Here is a 20,015-nt window from a genome sequence, read left to right on the forward strand (position 1 = left end):
GCAAGAAAAAATCGCTTTGATAGAATTTCGTTGCGCCGTTAAAAATGTTTAGAACTGTTCTAGATGACACAGTTACTAGATGATGTTTAGACTTTTATAACATTGTTAAAAAACAAATAAAGGGGTGTTTCAAAGGTATTATAGAGAAATCTCTAAGTAAAATAATTTTAGAATATGCCTTGTATATGATATTTTTTGCAATTCACTAAAGGCGGTCCCTCAGCAGCGTAAGCATGCAAGTTTTATTTAAAAAAAATTATATAGTACGTTTCCCATTACTCCCTAAACCGGATTTGTTTGTACGTTTCCCATTACTCCCTAAACCGGTTTATATGGAAAGAGAATTGATAAAATTATGTTTTATGAATTTATTATGATTTTTACGATTTTTTTATAATATTAATTATTTAGTATATGTAGCTCTAAAATAAATTTTTAATATACTATTTACATATATTTTGATGTAAATAGTATATTAAAAATAAAATTAATTGTAAAGTAAATATTTTATATTACAAAAATATTGTTTTAAAATTAAATTTATTCAAATTGTGGCATAATGTATATTATGTTCAATAATAACACTTACATTATTGAATTTATTTTATTTTAATAAAACCAGAATAGAATGTATTCGAGATAACAATGAGTGGTGTCATAAAACCATTAAATACCTAAAATTGTACCTGTGCCACCCTGTATTGATTTAGATGCCTAACTACATTCACAATTAAAAAAAACCCAATAAATTCCAAATTTAAAAGACTTAATTTTTTATTGTAAAATTTCCAAAACTTTATATAATTACAATTTATTTTTGACAAACGTTTATTTGTAGTGTCAATGATATAGTATTTTTATAAATTATTTTAACGATTATTCGCTATACAGCATGTGTGAGATTTTTGCTTATAATCAGTGGCGTAGCTAGGGTATGTGCCGCCCAAGGCGATCTTTAAAATTGCCCCCCCCCCCGATATATTTTTTGCAGGGTCATAAAATAGTTATTATTAAACTCTTGTTTTTCGTGGATTTATATGTTTTTTAGTGCATTCAGGGCTAAGAACCACACTGGACGATCCCATCGCGAATATGCCGCCCCCGAGCAAGTGCCGCCCGGGGCGGCCCACCCCCTCCGCCCCACCATATTTTAATCTATTTCGGCATTGTTACGCATTTATTTATTACGCATGATAATAAAAAAGTGTCACAATATAGGCTAAGGTGAGTAAGAAATATTTACTTACAAAGTATTTGGCAAAACTATGCAAAGAGTCGGTCGTAGAAGCGCAACAAAACTTATGATAGACACAACCATAAAACCGTAGGTTTACAATGAAAACAGTGTAGGATTGTGGGAAACTTTTCATTCAAAATAAAGCTCAACTTTCCGGGTAAACTGTAAAATCGAGCGGTGAGCTTTATAAAGTTAAAGCGCAGACAAGTTCTCGGGATTAAAGTTAATTCGCATATATACATAGCTTCGTATTTATTTTTCGCAAATTACACATTTTTAGCATTAGCCTAAAAAAGTTTCAAACCGCGATCAGGTTATGTGGCAACAAAAGTTAGTTTTGAATGTTTTCAACTAATTGCTATTTCAATCATAGTAATGCTTATAGGAGCATGAGTTCATTGACGTTAAATATCAATAAATACATTTGCCTTAAATGATACATATTCTTGGCAGTTCAACAAAGCATGGTATTTGTTTATTATAATTGAATATAAGATCAATATGTTGAGCACAGTTTGCACATTTGCAAGCGGAACAAATAAATTCAAGTTATTGAAATAGAATTTGCGTTGTATAAATTAAATATAACTGCACTTTAAATAATATAACATCAGTTACCATTTTTAGTGATCTTTTATATCTGTCGGTATTTTCATTATTATTAAACAAAGCTAAAATATAATATATAGATACCCTTATGTATGCTGTATCCAACTGAACCGTAATAATAATCTAACAAAAAATAAAAGGTTGTTTTAACTGCTATTCTTAATTATTTATTTTTGCTTACTCAATAATTAAGAAAGGGCAGTAGTTATTAATTTTAATTCGAATAAACGAGAATATTTATTCGTGTGTTTTATTTATATAAAATATAAGTACATAAATTTATAAATAGAACAGAAGTAGATTTTTTAGTTAATTAGTAAGTAAAATACGCAGATTCTTGAACGTTTTGCAAAGTTTATTATTAAGGTGTTAGACAATTTACATTTAAATTTGTCGATAAAATACAATATATGAAGTATGTAATAGTTTTGGCAAAGCAGTATAACATATAATTTAAAATTATTTTATGAAAATTATATACATACTTTACTCCTGATATTTTTGTTGTTGTTGCTATAAACGATGTTTTACTTGTCTTAAGCCCTATCTACGAATTTACAAATATTATACATCATAAATGAGCTTTCGATTCCAGGTATTAATTTTACAAACTGAACGTTACACGTCTGCGGTTAATCGCATTACGCGATAAAACACAACTCTACACAAGCTATTACATACATTATTATAATAACAATGTATGCACAGCGATAAATTTCCATTACGCCACCTAGGTTTTGATATACGACATAATTAAGTGGAAATATGAAATTTATGACAAAGTTCACGGCGAGGAGGTCAGCGGACGTGGCCACAACACAATGGCATATAAACATTTCAAAAACGAACCCTCGGACTCATTTCTTGCCGGCCGCCCTTTGTTTCTTTGTGTCTAATTCTGTGCAATGGGCCGCCATTGTGTAAGTCCTCATTGTGCACAGACACCAGCTGCACCCAAACTTTACTTGTTGCCTCACCCGAATATGGCCACCCTCTCTCACACGTCGGATCCATTTATTAACCATAATTTTATGTGTCTTGTTATATGGCGCGGTGCCTTATGGTTTGCCGGTCTGTTGTATATCATGCACGAAATTAACGCTAATGCACGACAGTCCAATTTAGGCTAAATAGCTCTGGATTATTTATGAAAGTATTGTCAGAAATTATTGTGTGCTTTTAGCACAAAAGGATAACTTCTACATATGTATCTGGAAGCAAATTATGTCAAATTGCCAGGTTTTGCACCTCTTTTATTTTATTATAATGCTTTTGTGCTATGCTTCACTCTGCTTTGTTTCCAGTTTTATGCTTTAACACTTGATCAAAGATTCCACTACGAACTGCTTAAAATTTAGTAGACCCAAAGTAGAAAATGATTCAATTAAAAAAGCATTGTGTTTTACAAAGTAATTTGAACTCAGCAAAAAATATGTTGAAATCAATCACATAGTCTGCAACTTTACGTTCATCCAAAACAGTCAACTGAAAAACTATTGTTCAATGATGAAAGATAAAGACTATGAAGATACAAACCCGGTGATAACTAAATAAACAATAGGCTACTCAATGGTGTAAATATATCAGATATGAATTCTCGTAAAGAGTACTTTTTGCTAACTAGTCCTAAAAATTCTTTAAGGAAGGAATATTTCAGCTACCAGTGAAACGACTCAAATTAGCATATATATAATTAATAAACTATTTCTGAAAATTACTTATTTCCACTAAATAAATGGATTGAAGTGTATGTATGTTACAACTTTATACTTTCTAGCTGACGATCAGTAAATAAGGGCGTTAATACAGTTATTTTGCAATTTTAATAATTAACTTTTAATTTTATCTACATATATTGATAAAAAAACTATAAATTACAATGAAACCTCATGCCTTTATTTCTCAAGCATTTTAAATTATTATGACTGTTTCATTTAAATATTATCAAATTCTTCTTAGGTCGTCGATATTATAAGCTTTTTATTAGATATAAAGTTACTAAAATATATTTTTTAATTAATTATGCGTAACCTTTATACCAGAATTTTTAACAATACTTCATAAACGTTATCAATAAAAAATCAGGTTAATTAAAATCAAAAAGGTTTTATTTTTCTGACTTTGTCTGGCGTCTAATTTTGGTAATCGACACGCGTTGCACAAACAAGGATCGTCACTTCGTCGTACTGGGGATAAAACCCAGTAAAGTTTCTTTCGTTTTGAGGAATCCTCCAAACGCCAACAATAGACATCGGCACTCAGCCGGGCTTCGGCTTTATTCAACTCATTGGATTTGACATTTGAAGGGATTCGCATTATCCGAACCCGAGAATCAAACATAGGGCATTGTTATAAGTTTATATTATGTGCCTGTGTACAGTGCGTATATCATATATCTACGTACACATACATATATTTTCAAAATTCAATTTTGCATTTAACTCACGTTTACGTGCCAATTTATACGTACAAACAACAAGGGCGCGTAATCAGCTCTGACGTCGCGTATGAAATTATTAACGTTGTATAATTAAGAAAACGTTGATACGATGTAGTGTTTTGCCCCTAAACGCAAAGTTATTGCTTACAATATTCTAATTAGGCGGATCGAAGGGATTATGTTCAATTTGGGAATCAGCTTCCGGGTTTTGTATTAACAATATCAAGTATGTATTGTATATGCTTCGTAATGATTTTGATAATTACGCACTTATTTGTGATTCGATTTTCACGTGAAATTGTGAAAGGAAGATTAACAAAATTACTGGTAATTCACTGTACAGCAATGTGATTGCCACTGCTAACAATAAATGTTATTTATGTAAAGCCTACTATTATATTTTTATTAAATAGTTAATTTTATGTTTTATTAGAACTAATTATACTATTATATGTATGTATTGTATATACACATGTATATTATTTAAAGTTTTTGCTACTAAAATTTAACAAATCTGATTAAATGTAAAATATGAAGCTATGATAGTCCGGAAAATTTATCACCGCCAGCATTTATTAGCTAGCAGCTTAATGCTGCTTCAATTGATTAAATAAACAATTTAAAGGTAATAAATGATCGCCAGCATGTTTTATCGTACGCCAATACATATAATTTACATCAATTTATGGCTTGCCAAGTATAGCAAAGTATGTGCCTAAAACGACACTTGCATTCAGAATTTGCATTCAGAAGTAACGCCGAAATGGCGACAGAGAAGACCGAGAGAGCAGCCCATTCCTCATCCTGACTATCCTGGTCCAGCTACGATGTCCAAAATTCAAAGTTTAGCTCAATTTTTAAACGTAGACAAGCATCAAGAATTTGACGTATGTATAACAATAATTATACAAAATATACGTAGACTGACTTAAAATTATTGCACAATAATCATTTCTAGCAAACGATTATTTTCAGGACAATTTAGTTTTCAAAACTAAGCTTTACTATAATATAAGAATCTATCAGTTATAAAAGTTGTTTTTAAGGTAGTGTTAAAAATAAATTAATTGTACCGAAATATGAATTTTCTAATATTTAAAAAAATATAGTTCAGAAACTAAGACCGTGAATCGAATAAGTGTAATTTTAGTAATTTATTTTATCTCTGTACAAAAAAACAAATTTTTGAATTCAACTTAGAGCTCTAGCAGCATTAATCCACTGTGCTATTGCCGGCCCTAAAAAGTTAATAATGAATACAAAAAATTATAACAACCCATTATAACTTTAATAATGTGTAAACGCGAGCATTTCACGTTCGCCATATGCCATTAAATCCCCTACCGGTCTTCCAGCGGAGCCCAAAATTATTGTGTTCCAACGACACGTGTGATGTAATTACACTTTGTAATTTAATAAATAAGTTGTCCGACCTTAAGGGCTTGAAACATAAAAACGCACTTTAATGGAGTGTCAAGTGACCAGCGCTAGGTGCCGAGAAACACGCCATTTGTGTGTGAACAAAAAATTAAATTTATGCTTATAATATTCATTATTGTAATTAGGCTCGTATTTTCGTGAGCCCTGTGTGTGTGTGTATTATGTTTGCGAACAAAGGTGTTGTCGTCAAATAGGCGTACAATGATCAACTCAAACGATTTTAATTGCGTTATGATGAAAAGGAGAGCACGCCTGGGTAATTTATACACAAACTGATTGATTCATTCACAATGGTAAAATGGCGTCTCATCAAGTTGGCCAAATTCAGCTCGACGAGAAAAACGTTTCATTGTGTATAGTCAAAATGAAAAACGAAATCACAATAGACTTGTTTGCGTCGATGAACACAATAACAATAATAGACAGATTGAATGCTCAGAACTCAATTATCGATTAATATGAAATATATAATGTTAATTGTATTGGGTCTTTGTAAAAATGAAGTAGCTATAATAATATCTAAAGAAATAATCAAATCCCAGTAATAAAAACCCTTTATTGCATAGTATTTGTTGAAATATTAGTATAAATTGAAAAATTAGCGACCTGAGAAAATTTTTTTTTTATGTTTGACAATACTTATATTTTGTATTATAAATTTTCAAAGCTTTACACATTTTGTTCAGAAAACTTTTAGTAGTTCTCTCTCGTCTCGAAAGTGTTATTCCTTACACCTCATAATTATGTCGTTTTTAGCTTTATCGCGATTCTAGCTAAACTTTTAAATAAACTACTCGCTAGTTTTTGAAGCTATTTGTAGATATTTTGCTGACTGTACTTAAATGTACTCATTTCATTATACTGTAAACTGAAACAATCTTAGCCAAAGCTTGCCAAAAAACAAGCTGACTATGAAAAATGTTCATGAAATACATAATTAGAACGAATTAAAAACTTTATAGTAAATCTGAAATTCAAATTAATGATGAAGTTGAACTTTGGTTAAAGTGAACCAAAATAAAGTACTAAAATAAGTATCAGATGTTTTAAATAATTAATCTTTTGTGATGAAATATATTTTATGCTTTCTGAAAGATTAAATTGCAAACAACACAAACTCCTTTAAAAAAAATATAGCCTACAAGAATGCATTATTTTTTTCTGCCAGGAATAATAGTGTATATAACCGTATATTAATATTTGTTGAAGGCTATTAAAAAGGTATTAAAAGCAGTGCTTCAAAACACATTTTTTGCAAATAATATGAAAAAAATTTTTAACGATTCAAAATAGCTAATTTTTTAGGATAGAATAATGTGTGGTTAACTTCTTTGGGCGGATCGTCACAATTAGTTTTATTGTTGACGCTAGTTTTTTGTAATATTACGATCTTTATTTTGTTATGTGATGTATGAGGACCTTAGCTTTTGTAAATGGGTTAATAATTATGCGTTGCGGGAGATTTTTTTCTTTGTTCAAGTTGTCGTTATGGTGACTTCTAGTTTTTGACTAATTTTGCAGTTGGGAAACAACCCTCAAATAAATATATGTATTACCTTATTAGAGACACAGTCGTTGTGGTGGGGTTTATTAAAAAAATCTTGCCGATAGCTTTATTTAACATAATCCTTAAAATTCCATAAACTTTTAATTAGCAAACACATTCTTCATAAACTAAAAAACATCTATCTCGTAACTTTTTGAGCACAAAACTTTATCACGGCATGTTGTTTATTTTATCTATTATCAGAGCAAACTCAAATTGTATTTTTTAAACAACTTTTAATACGAAAAATATATTTAATAAATTTACTTGAAATTTGACAGCTGTAATATAAGACAGGTGTTACAGGAAATAGTAGAACAGAGTATATATTTTAGATTTTGATATATTTATATTTGGTTAAAAACATTTCAAACAACATATGGTAATTTTATAAATATTTTGAGGGTTGTCGAAAAAGTGTTGTTTATTATTGGCATTATTCGAAAGTATAAGACTGCTTTAGAGTGCCATTGCGCATTGTTGTCTTATATTTACACGTTGAAAAAAGCAGTTGTTCATATATTTTTTTTATTTTAAATTACTAATTTAAAAAAATAAGGAGTCAATTTAAAAGTACATGTTTCTAGATTACTGAGAATATTATTAGCGAAATCAAATGTGGAATTATTGGAGTTCAAGTGTTGGGTGGTAAGTTTCTTTTAAATGTTGATATATTTTTCTTTATTTACTAAAGTAATAAGTCTCTAATTGGTGTTATTCTGTTTTTTTTTAATAATAGCAATATTATTATACAATAATAATAAACTTACAATTAGTTAAATCTGCCTCTAATATTCACAATGACAAATTAATAGTTATAGTTTTTATCTTTAGAGCGCATTGCCGTTACGCTCCTATAAATCACTACATTTTGCTATTATTGATTTTTTTCAATGACAGAATATTGCATTACAGCTTTTACTGTGACTGTTTTCTTTCTACTGGCAGAAAAAAAATAAAAAAACTGCAAGACTTGATTACTTTTACAAGAAAAAATATACACATTAAAAAGAATTTGAGTCACCTTTAGTGTACAAACACGAATAATAAATATGATATATGTATGCATGTGATATTTATGGGTTGAATTTTAATGGATTTTCGTCTTATCAGCAATGCTTAAAAAAAACAATCGATGGTATATCATCATGCATGACATGATGATTCCAACTGTCAACGCAGCTTCTTATGTAAACAGCTGGAGAAATATGGGGTTGTCGAGCTCGTTTCGACGCTTATGTCTTTGTTGAAGTCTAAAAAATAGCATGGCAGGCGGCAGCGACGGTGAAGAAATGGATATAAATAATTTTAGATTTATTAGTCAGGGATAAGAAACCCCTTTCTCGTATAACATGAGTTTAAAGCACTTTTCCAATCAGAATACACAATATAAAATAAATAAATTTGAATACGCTCAACCACATTAATTTTATATTATTCTAAAACATTTTACTTAAGGGACTACTACTACATCTTAACTTCATGTATTTACTGGCTTTTTTTAAGTCAATAAATTATTATATATTAGCAAATTATTTAAAAAAATAGATAGTAATACGATGCAATAAACTAAAATTAATAAAACTCATTACTATTCGATTTTTTGAAGCATTAAAAAAATAGAGAATATATTAAATTATTATTAGAGCTTACAAAAATTTAGGAGCAGGAACATTTAACAATCATGTATTATCTTTTCTATTATTATTATTATTATCAATATATTAAATAAATCAGCTTACTATCATATATAGTAGTTTAAAAAAATAGTGATTACTAAAATATATTCATACTTAAAATATATAAACACAGACACATATTTAAGATAACGTTTCATATTTGTTTTGCTAGTAGTCATGCATTAAATATTTTATTCTAATTTCTAGTTTTACTTATCGAATATTTATTTCAAAATATTGGGTTTTATACCCAAAAAAGTTTTTTAGTAGAATATCTTTTCTATTTTTTTTAAATACTTCAGCGCCTAAATAAATTATATGCTATTTTCACTGCAATAACAAAAATAGTATTTAATATTAAGTATTTATGTAACGATTAGAAAAACACCTGAAATATAAAATCTAATTTATAAACTCTGGTACTATTGACAGAGGGAGAACTAATATTATAATTTAATCTTAAGCTCACGTATTTCTCATTATATCATGAAAACATTACTAATGATTGATCTTAAAGATACACTAAGGGTATATAAATAATAGTACAATAAAATAAAGCATCACTATTGAACCAAGTCAAAGATAAAGTTAAGATTGTATCTTTTTTATAAACTAGTATGTTTTTTAATTATGTTATAATTTGTTGTTATTATGTGATTCTAAATAAATTATTGTGTTTGTATTTATGCTCACAATATTTTATTTATTTAAATTTATTAAAAATATTTATCTTACGTATTAATTTTTTTAACATTGATTAAGTTCTTAATACTTTTGTCAGAGTGTAACAATTTTACCAATTATAGAATAAATATTTAATGGGAAATTACATAACTCTTTTTATCAAGTGGTATATTTATTTGGGATTTTTTATTATTCCTTAATAGTGATTTATTTCACGTGTATGATTAAAATAATATTTTAAAAAGTAAAATGTATTGATTTAATATTAATATAAAACGTGTCATGAGAAAAAAATACCAATTTGATGTTTAAAGTATTTGCCAAAATACATACTTGTTTACTCACAATTGATGACAGAGGTATTTATATATGACTACGCGTTCAATTACAGTACTGTAAAAGTCAATTAAAATTAATGACTAAATACCCACAATGTCGCTGAACTTGATAGTGTTATTTTTATGACCATTGATTGTTTTACCGCTATCGTTATTTATTATGTACCTTATCAGTTTGGTGTCATTTGAATGCATCAGCGATTCAAATAATCACATTTTGTAATTGTTTAAATTGTAATATCAAATCTTTCGAGTTTACTCTATACATTTGCAACATCAAAAAAATATTATTTCAGGCATTTGTTGTTTGTTTGTTTGTTATCTTAGGCTCGCAGAATTTCCAAGTTAATTCTTCTCCCCGGTTTCGAATTTGTTTCGTTTTTGCGCCGAAACTAAATCATACATAATAAATTTCAAGACCCGGCAATTTAGATAAGCATCTTGATGCTGTAACTCCACGAACTGCAAATGGCTCGGGGTCCGGCGTTATAGTTAGGGTTAACGTGTATTGACCCTGCGGGTTGGGTAAATTGGCGCGTTGATAAAATACATCCATCCCTATCTATATAAATCGGCGGGTAGTGGTATTTTTGCAATGTGTAACGCTATTCCTGGGATCCCCTGTTTAAGCACTACTACAAAACGACCGGGTGGTCCTGAAGATGGTGGGCTAGTGTTGCATACAAGCGGGTTGCCGTGTCGGATTATGTAGTGCGCGCGCACGACCCACTCGAAAAAATTACGGTTCCTGTGTGAAAAATTAAATGAATCCCACTGTGATGGGGGAAGCATGGCGTTACAGTATTGTCACTACTTTTTCGTATGACAAAGTTATTACATAGCTATATCTGCATATTTTACATATTTTTAATCATCAGGTGCAAAAATACATTTACTAACCCATAATGTATTTATAACACCCATAGTAAAAACATGAAGAAAAAATACTTTGTATTGTCGAAATTCCAGAGATTACTTATATTTCCGAGTTAATATTGTGCAACTGTGTATTTTCTCAACGACTAGTTTTGATGTTTTTAATGTCTTAAAAGTAAATACAAATATTTAATTTTAAGTCTTAGGTAATTTATTATGGTAATAATTATTTTACCAAACTGAGTTGTAGTCTATTTTGCAGCAGAAAATAATTCAATAAAACTTCATACATATTTTTATTAAAAAAAATAATGTTATTTTATTTTTTAAATAAAAATTAATAAACGTGATACTTTTTATATATTGTATTATAACTTTTACAAATGTGTGCATAAACTTGTATTTATTATTAAAACTGTGTTTTACGATATGTTTATATCATTTACTATTAGATATTTTAAAAATTAATAGTAGTTATAAAGCAGTAGAAATTAGATAATAAATACATTTTTGCATTGAAATGTGACAGCTCATTATTATGATGGTAAACGACGCTCAAACGAACGTGCTGCTTCATCTCAAAACTTTCTTCGTATTTTAGACTATATAAATATTAATCAGTACCGGATTCGACAAAAGGTATTGCTGTCTTGATGTTTAACTTATAAATGTTAGCATAGTGGAGATAAAACAAAGATTAATACTGATAAATTTACTACGAACTTTTTCTTAGAATTGCCTTAAGCTAAAATAAATTCACAATATATAATATAATATGTATTTAATAAATCTCCATACAATACTAGTTTTCATATCCGCCTTTATAGATGCTTTATTTTTAGTAATGTACGATTATTTTTCTTAAAAATAATATGCCTAACAGTCTTCAAGGATTTTTTGTCAATTGATACAAATTTAGCAAGCTTGTTACTATATTAATATATTTAATCTAATTTTAATTAATAATATAAAAATACATATTAACCTAATAATCTATTCACGAGCTATTAGTGAAACAGATAAACACAATAGCAAACTATAGCACAGTGTGGGATATAAGTCACTATATCATTGAGAAAATTAATTGATTTTTCGGGCTAATATATAAATTCATTTTGTATTTAGAATATATATGTATGTGATACAAATTTTGTATTTAGAATAAATAACATAATATATTCTACAAACAGAAAATAAGTAGTGAAACCTGGAATTCTATTGGGACCGAATATATGCAACACAATTTATTTTCCAAATAGCTAGACAATACAGTCATGGAATCGAGAAAGGAGTGGGTCACTAATCTGCTCCTATGTTTTCAATCGTATATAAGTACCATTAGCTCTTGATTATAATTTTTAAATTTTATTTTTCTTCTGAATACATAATAGTTATATCTTGAACTTCCATCTAGTGAAGCTTACGCCGGATCGACACATTCCACATAAAAACACACTTGCACTTAGATCGTTAGATCTACCCATGCATATACTTTAAATGGCAAATAGTTTAAATCCGCTTTCGAGTCACGACATATATTAAATATTAAAAAAATCGTACGGCCCCGTTTAAATTTTCGGACTGCTGGCCGAGTGGTGTGACTTTTTTAGTTAGTCCAATGCCAAGAAAGTTAATATTTCAATACAATAAAGATGTGAATAGGGAAAATTTGTGCTACTATTGTAATAAAAATTGGCAGGTCTTGAAAGTGCATTGAGTTTTTGTCAAGTGTGATGCATATTATATTTATTAAAGTACTTTGAAAATACTTCAACTAATTAGAGATCAAGCTAATTACGAGCCAATTGCAATAGTTTTAAAGTTCATCTCCATTGTCAATTTTTTCTGAATATTTTAATTTAAAAAGCGTTAAGCAGTCGTCCAAAAAATATAATGAATGGTTCAAGCATTGCTTATTTGATTAAAAAGAATTAGCGTTTATTAATATACAAAAAAAGCGTTTATTAATATACTTAAAAGCTAATGAAGTAATATATTGCTTTAAAATTATAGATATTCTGATGATTTATAATGTTTTGTTAAGAAACGGATTGTCGTTAAGATGATTTATATGTCAGTGAAATGCTTGCATTTGTGAAAATAAAAATAGTATTAAAAACAAAAATCATATTTTTATTGTATAGGTAAATAAAAATTTGATCATATTCAACATTTGTCGAAAACACATCGCCAAATTGCCATGGTGCTAACAACGCCGTCGCCGAATAAATAAACAAAACTTTTAATATTAACGAGTTAGTGATGTATGTAACGGAATACTCGCGTCCTGTGAACGAGCCGTGGCGCCCAGTCAGTCAGTGTTGGCCCCCTGTCAGGGGTGGTCGCGTTACGGCCCGCGGGCGTTGACCGACCGTGACGAGTGTGTAAACTTTACGTACCACTGCAGTGACAGTGACGGTGATGAGTGATCGAGTGACATTCGACTTTGTGTTAAACGTACCGGTGCGAAAATAAATGAGTTTTTACACTGCTCACAATTACAATCATTGGCATGATGTTGACAAATAACAAATATAATTCAATAAACAATATAATACAATAACAACAATTAAAAAATAAACAATGCAATAAATAATAATCGCAAAAGAGCAAACATTCAATAAACGTTCGTTACACATTTATTTAAATCAAATAAATGAATAATTTTTTTTTCAAAATTTTATTTACTTGTATTATATATTTTATCGAATTATATAGCATACTAAATTTGAATATCAATTATACAAATAATGCATTAAAATATATAATTTATTGAATAATTAGTGATTAAAATCAAATTACTCAAAACACTTATCATTTAATAAATAAATTGTTTGTGGATTAATAATTTAGCTCTTGAATTAATTAGTTTGTTACAAAACTAATATTCATAAATGAAATTCGATTCACTCTAACATTAAATAATTAATTATTTTAATATGCGTGTCTTTATTGATATAATAGAACATACATTAATAATGAACGTTCTCGTGACAGCAAATTACATGTGCTTTTTCGATTTTAACGCGAGATTCAGTCGCTTTTTGACGCTTTGATTTATGTATTATTATGTTGGTCGCGAATGCGCAAGACAAACGTAGCATTCACGGATTTATTAAATACGCAATGTATATACACATTTTTCGGGTCAATAAACTGCTGCCGGTTATTAATGGGTTAATTTGATCGGCTGAATTTATTCCACGATTAGTACTATTTATTAAAAAGACTCGTAGCAATTACGTAAACTGGGCCTTTGAACTCTTTACCATATATTTTTTTTTGTATTTAATGATACATAAAAATATTCATTTTTATTTATATAATACTTTACAGTCTTTATTGTATATGTTAAAAAAATATGCGATAATAAATATTTTAATTTATTTTAGGCAGTATTTGTATAATATGTCAATAGACACATTATTCACATTAAAAAAATTTAGGTTGTATGCAATATTATTTTTATCAAAAAAAAAACGATTATCGATTTGTTAAAACAAGCTTACATTATTTTGTAATACAGTAAATACTTAATAGTTGTTATTTTGCTGATTTTAAAGTATTTATTTAGTAGTCATGAGTAAGATAAATAAATAAAGAATTAGATGGCATATTATTTTTGATGAAAGTAGTATATTTTATTTTTATTTTTTATATTTTGAAATTTATTTAACTAGTTGTATCAATTATCTATTTAGTTAGAGAATATATATGTTGCATTTAATAAAAAAAAAGCTAAAAATAATAATTTTAAATTTAGCACAGAGATGTCTCTAAAAACCCTTTCGTACAATATGTACTGAAATATGTACGAAAAAACATTTTTCATAACTTATTCCCAATAATATGCTTTTATTAAACTTTATCATCTATGACAATAAGTACTAAATATAAAATAAAAATAGCAATACTACACAATCATAAATAATAAATACAGTATATTTATTATTTATTTAAAATACTTTTTTTTATGTACCCAGTTAATAAATAATGATTAAATATAGTAAAATAAATTGATGTACGTTATTTATAAAACTATTTTTTAAATATTTTTTCAAAAGTTTTTTTTTTACTTAATTTAAATATGTATATGCTAGTTAAATTGTACCGAATGTCCTTGTCCTTGTTCTTACTTGTTTATAAACTAATGTAATGACTTTCTACGCCTTTATCGTTATAAACAACATGCCAATTTGTAATTTTTTCCAGTGCTTCTAAAACTCTTAACTTTCAATATCATGAGTGAAACATTCTGCAGCGGACATAAATATGACACAGTGATAATGTCATAAAGGCTTTAGTCTATGATGTTTTTTTGTGAAAAGCACGCGTATGACTCTGTAACAGCATCAACCAGTACTCGGAGCGTTTCAGCTCCAGTGAATACCGTTACGTAGTGATCGGGAAGAGCATGATGGAATTACTGCGAATAGTACTCTATCTGCACGTATACACCGTGTTCGTATTTGAAGGTAAGTGTCCAATCGATAAAATAACACACACAGTAGATGACGCGCCGCGATGGGTCATATATTCTATACTTTTACCTCTGGCATACCAAGTAGTAAATTTTGTAATCGTGGAAAATGTGGCACCACATAATGTGCTTCATGTACTGTGTATGTTTCGGTAGTTTTTAAGATTATGTATGATTGTGGGTCTGTTTTAAAAAAGTGCCTTTGTGAAATTATATGATGCTATAATGGAATTATATCATAAATAACCTTTAGAAAACGTTATTTTTCTAGACGAAAATGCGCCTTAAGTCTGGATGTTATTTTTAAAAAATAATTCTTATAGAAGGGTTGTATGGTATTAATGATAATTACTCATTTAATAATCTAAACGTTGAAAGGATTTCGTCCTCAGTCTGTGCGGTGATATCAGTCCACACCGTCAGCGTATGCTAGCATCAAAACTTCGCCCAAAGGATTTGCATATCTGGATCAACTCATCTTTCGCATTGTGCTCTACTGAGTTATGTTAAACAATACGGGAGATGAAGCGTCACATTGACGTACTCCCAGTTGCACTCTGAAGGGTTCTGAACTTATTTCTTGGACCAGATTTTGCTCGCCTTACGAAATAATTTATTTCCTTATATACACCAGAAACATACATAGTAAACATGATTATTCTGGGTTTGAATAAAATAGTGCTCTTGATAAAACGAATCACTATGACTAACAAAGTCGATAATTAAGTGTCTGTCAATCCCAATATATTTTTGAAAAAATCTGGTTTGGTCTAATATCACATTGGTTAAATAAATGGTATTATACAACCCACTAATACATTTAAAATCGGTGGTATAGGTTGATGATTATTACATAAAAGAACTGGGTTCAAATCACATATACACCCTAGTGTTTTTCAATTTGTATCGCATCCGTTAGATTAGAAATAGTAATTATTATATAATTATGATTTCGATATATAAACGCAGATAAGGTTTTTCTAAATGTTTTTAATCTTTTAGATCAAAAATCATCAATCTTTTTATACTTACCGCCCACTTTTATATTGCAGTGGAAGACAGAAATATGTTTTTGTTAATTTGAAGACATCTTACAGCATCTTACGGCATTTTTCTTTTAAAAAGTCGTGGCTTTTCTTACCTAAATGATTATTTTAAAAAGCAATTAATTTATTTAATTAAATTTTAAAATATTCTTAACTACATTACTTATCTCCAAAATCTAATTTACAATACTTACGATTAAAAAACCCTAGAAGGACCCTATTATTGTGAGTTTTAGGAAAAACTTCTGTATTTAATATAAATAGCAGCATTAAACTATTGAAAATATAATTATTTCACATCTCGAGCAAAGTAAACAATAAATTGTTTTGAATATAAGATGAATTGACTTTAAGCACTACAGATTTCACATACATATATACAGGTTAATTGGAATTTTTAATTTGTTACTAAATACTTGACTCAATTGTAAGATTAGAGTATGATCACTTTTGATTTAAAGAAATCTATTATAAACGTATGCTACTCAGAAATAATTTATTTATTTTACTTTAACTATTTTAATAGTTTATAAAAAAACCAAAAACTGTAATTTAAAATTATTTTAATTTATGTTAGACATTAAATTTGGCAATGAAAATAACTTGAAATGATTTATACTATTATTTTTAGAGATTGATTGCGTTTTTTTACTATCTGTAGTGCTATTTAAACTACGTTGGAGCATTAAAATAATAAATTAATAAAATATAAGTAAATTTAAATATGCCTTAGACTATTTTTGTGCTCAGATTTTGAGGACTGCGTTAATCGATATTTACTAAATTTAAGAGCTCATTACTCGAACTTCTGAATTAAAATTTCTTTCCGTAAAAATGTAAGCCTTTTCCTAAAATAATAAAAATAATATTCAATAGGTAATACTTGATTAGGTAATACTCATTTTACTTTAACTAATATTTTACGTAGCGTAAATGTTGAGGTACAATTATCCATGCAGCATAAAAATGTCCTTATAAATTAGACTGTAATTTTTTTAAGAAATGTCTAAAATAATATATCGCAAAGATTTGTAGCATTAAAAAAATATACTTTAATAGTATTTTTGTATTTAAAAACGATTATTTTAGATCAGATCGGACAATTAAATTGAAAAAGGCTACATATCTAGACTTCTAAATTGTCGTCTGCGTCGATTAGGTGTTAGCTTCGCTTGCTTTGACATCAGGCTAAACTTTTTTGTATTCCATGTGTCCAAGTGGAAGTTTTGAACGATAGTGATTTTTTATGGCAGTGTTTTGATGTTTATATACGATATAGGGAAGGAGCGGAATCAAACTATCTACTTTCCCTCCATTCTGTGACCAATTTATTTATATAAAGCCACCGAAATAGATGTATCGCTTGATAATAAATAAGTTCTGCAACACTAGAATTTGCACCTGCTTGTTCGGAGACATTTTTTGGGACGCTCGTTTCCTTGTATAATGTCTACTGGTAGATTGTTTCGTTATTTGTGTCACTAAGAAATATACTGTTTTTAGTTCATTGATATCGGTAAATGCAAAGGATACAAATCCGTTAGATTTTATGACTAATTGAAACTTGATCATTATGGCTAATCTTGATAGATCTAATAGCATACTTTAGTCATTTTTAAACTTTTTAGTATTTTAAAGAGTATCACTCCCGCGTGCTTCTTAAAATGAAAGTATTTTTTATGGCATTAATACATAAGATGTCAGTATTAATACTTGCTAATACTACTTTCAAATTAATACGTCGGTCTTTTAATTTGTAATTTAATATACGTCTATTCTTTTGGTTTTCTTTTTTAACCATATTTTTTCTTTCAAAATTTTCTCTCTTATTGGATCAAATTTTGCGCGTCCGAGACAAAGGGGGGCACGTCACCGTCAATATATTACGTCGAACGTCACCCGCCTTATTGTCAATGTTACTCACCTTCATCCGCAACTCTAACACCTTTCCACCATCCTAGCTGCTCGTTTATATCGCGAATTTTTTTTCTTTGTCGAATACCTGTCCAAAGCAGTCACGACAGTATAATAAGCGGTACTGTCAACGGTTAAGGCATGAAACCGCGATTTTAGCGCGTTGCGTAACGCTCCATACAATTCTACCCCCAAGTCAAATATTTGTGTGCACTGTGCATGTATACAAGTCATATCTGGAATTAATCTTTAGGCCTCGTATAACATACATACGTGTGCAAATTATATTTTTTAATTACAATTTTGCTAAAAAAACGCTTTCGTGTCGAACGGTAAGCATGGCTCATAAAACGCTACGTTTACTTTGACGATTGCATTTTTTAACGTTGACGTATGATTAAGTGTAATTTGTATTTGATTTAATAAAGTCAAAGGTAAATATAATCAAATTTAATATAAATATGAACATACATATGTTGTTTTATATTTCGTAAGGTAAAATTTAATTAAAAATGGAATTATGGTATAGTATTTTTTAACAATAGATGATATCGTGGTTATTATTTTAAATAAAGTGCAGATTCAGTATTTTAATGACATATTTAGGAGATTATTTTATTTCTTATTACGGATATAAGGCTAGTGGCATTTTGAACTTTTGGTTCACATGTCATCAAGCTTTTTGTTATTGCTTCATGTAATTGCTCTTTCATCGTCATTTGTTCAAATGATGAGGATTGTGGGTGAGACGTCTGTGCTTCAAGTGGCTCTTTTGATGTCTTACCACATCTTGCTCGTGGTCTTCAGTTAACCTTTCCATTAATTTTATAATTTACTGCCTAAGAGTTTTACGAGTTGTTACAGGAAAATTTATATTAATATTAATATCATCAAACGATTTGGGAGTTTATAAATATGTAATCGTATCCGTTAAATCTATTCGCCTTTGTTTTTCTGTATGTTTTTTTAGAGCAATTATCATATATGAGCTTAATGCAGATTTAAGCTCGGCCAATTGCCTGCAAATTTAAGAATTGCGTCGGTTAAGCACAAGATGGAATCACGTCGGCAAAGTGCTTCGACAGCTAATTTTAGAGGTTTCAAAACTTCTATATTTTTTTCAATTTTATTTTCAATCATATTCATTGAACGTTACTGATAAATTGATCAAGCATATTTGCGATTTTGTATACTTGTTTTAAAAAAATAAATCGCTTTAGTATCTGGTTTTACTGTCTAATATAAGTGAAAGATTTTTTCCGTGCTCGATTTTAATGTTTGTAGTGGGTGATATTTTAAATGATATCACGAATTTTCTCACTTTATTAACATCTCCGAAGCAGTGTTTTTCAAATTCATAATCAATTATCAAAAATCCTATTCCTTTTTCATATCCATCGATGAATTCATATTGATAATCTTTTTCTGAGCATGATTCCGAAGGCTGAATTGGAATCATTTTGTAAAAAACTTACATAAGTGATACATAATTACGAATGAGTGTAAATAATGTAGTGATACCAACTTATCAATGGAGTATGTATCTATGTTATCATTTATGTTGTTATTTATTATCTATAAGCATATACGTGCATCAAACGTTATAATGTTTTGTACAAGCCAATTCGAATTTTTTGATAAAAAAATCAATCCTGAAAGTTTAGGGATTGGATACCTTCGTCTTAAATATAACTTACAAAGTAAAAAAGATTATATATTAATTATT

At 28.7% G+C, this 20,015-nt stretch overlaps 1 protein-coding gene across 1 annotated transcript in view; it reads left to right on the forward strand.

The window, feature by feature from the left end:
* Positions 1 to 13,159: 13,159 nt before the first annotated feature.
* The window catches only part of LOC148230730 (uncharacterized), a 78,521-nt gene continuing 71,665 nt past the window's right edge, over positions 13,160 to 20,015 (forward strand). Inside the window, exons 1-2 of the mRNA XM_088195364.1 lie at positions 13,160 to 13,312; positions 15,062 to 15,324. Of these exons, the coding sequence (XP_088051490.1) occupies positions 15,264 to 15,324 (61 nt within the window). The 5' untranslated portion in view covers positions 13,160 to 13,312; positions 15,062 to 15,263. The remainder of the gene's footprint in view (positions 13,313 to 15,061; positions 15,325 to 20,015) is intronic.

This window comes from Plectrocnemia conspersa, unplaced genomic scaffold, assembly GCF_051122295.1.
Source record: "Plectrocnemia conspersa isolate PC_06_02 unplaced genomic scaffold, ASM5112229v1 ptg000010l, whole genome shotgun sequence".
Taxonomy (NCBI): domain Eukaryota; kingdom Metazoa; phylum Arthropoda; class Insecta; order Trichoptera; family Polycentropodidae; genus Plectrocnemia; species Plectrocnemia conspersa.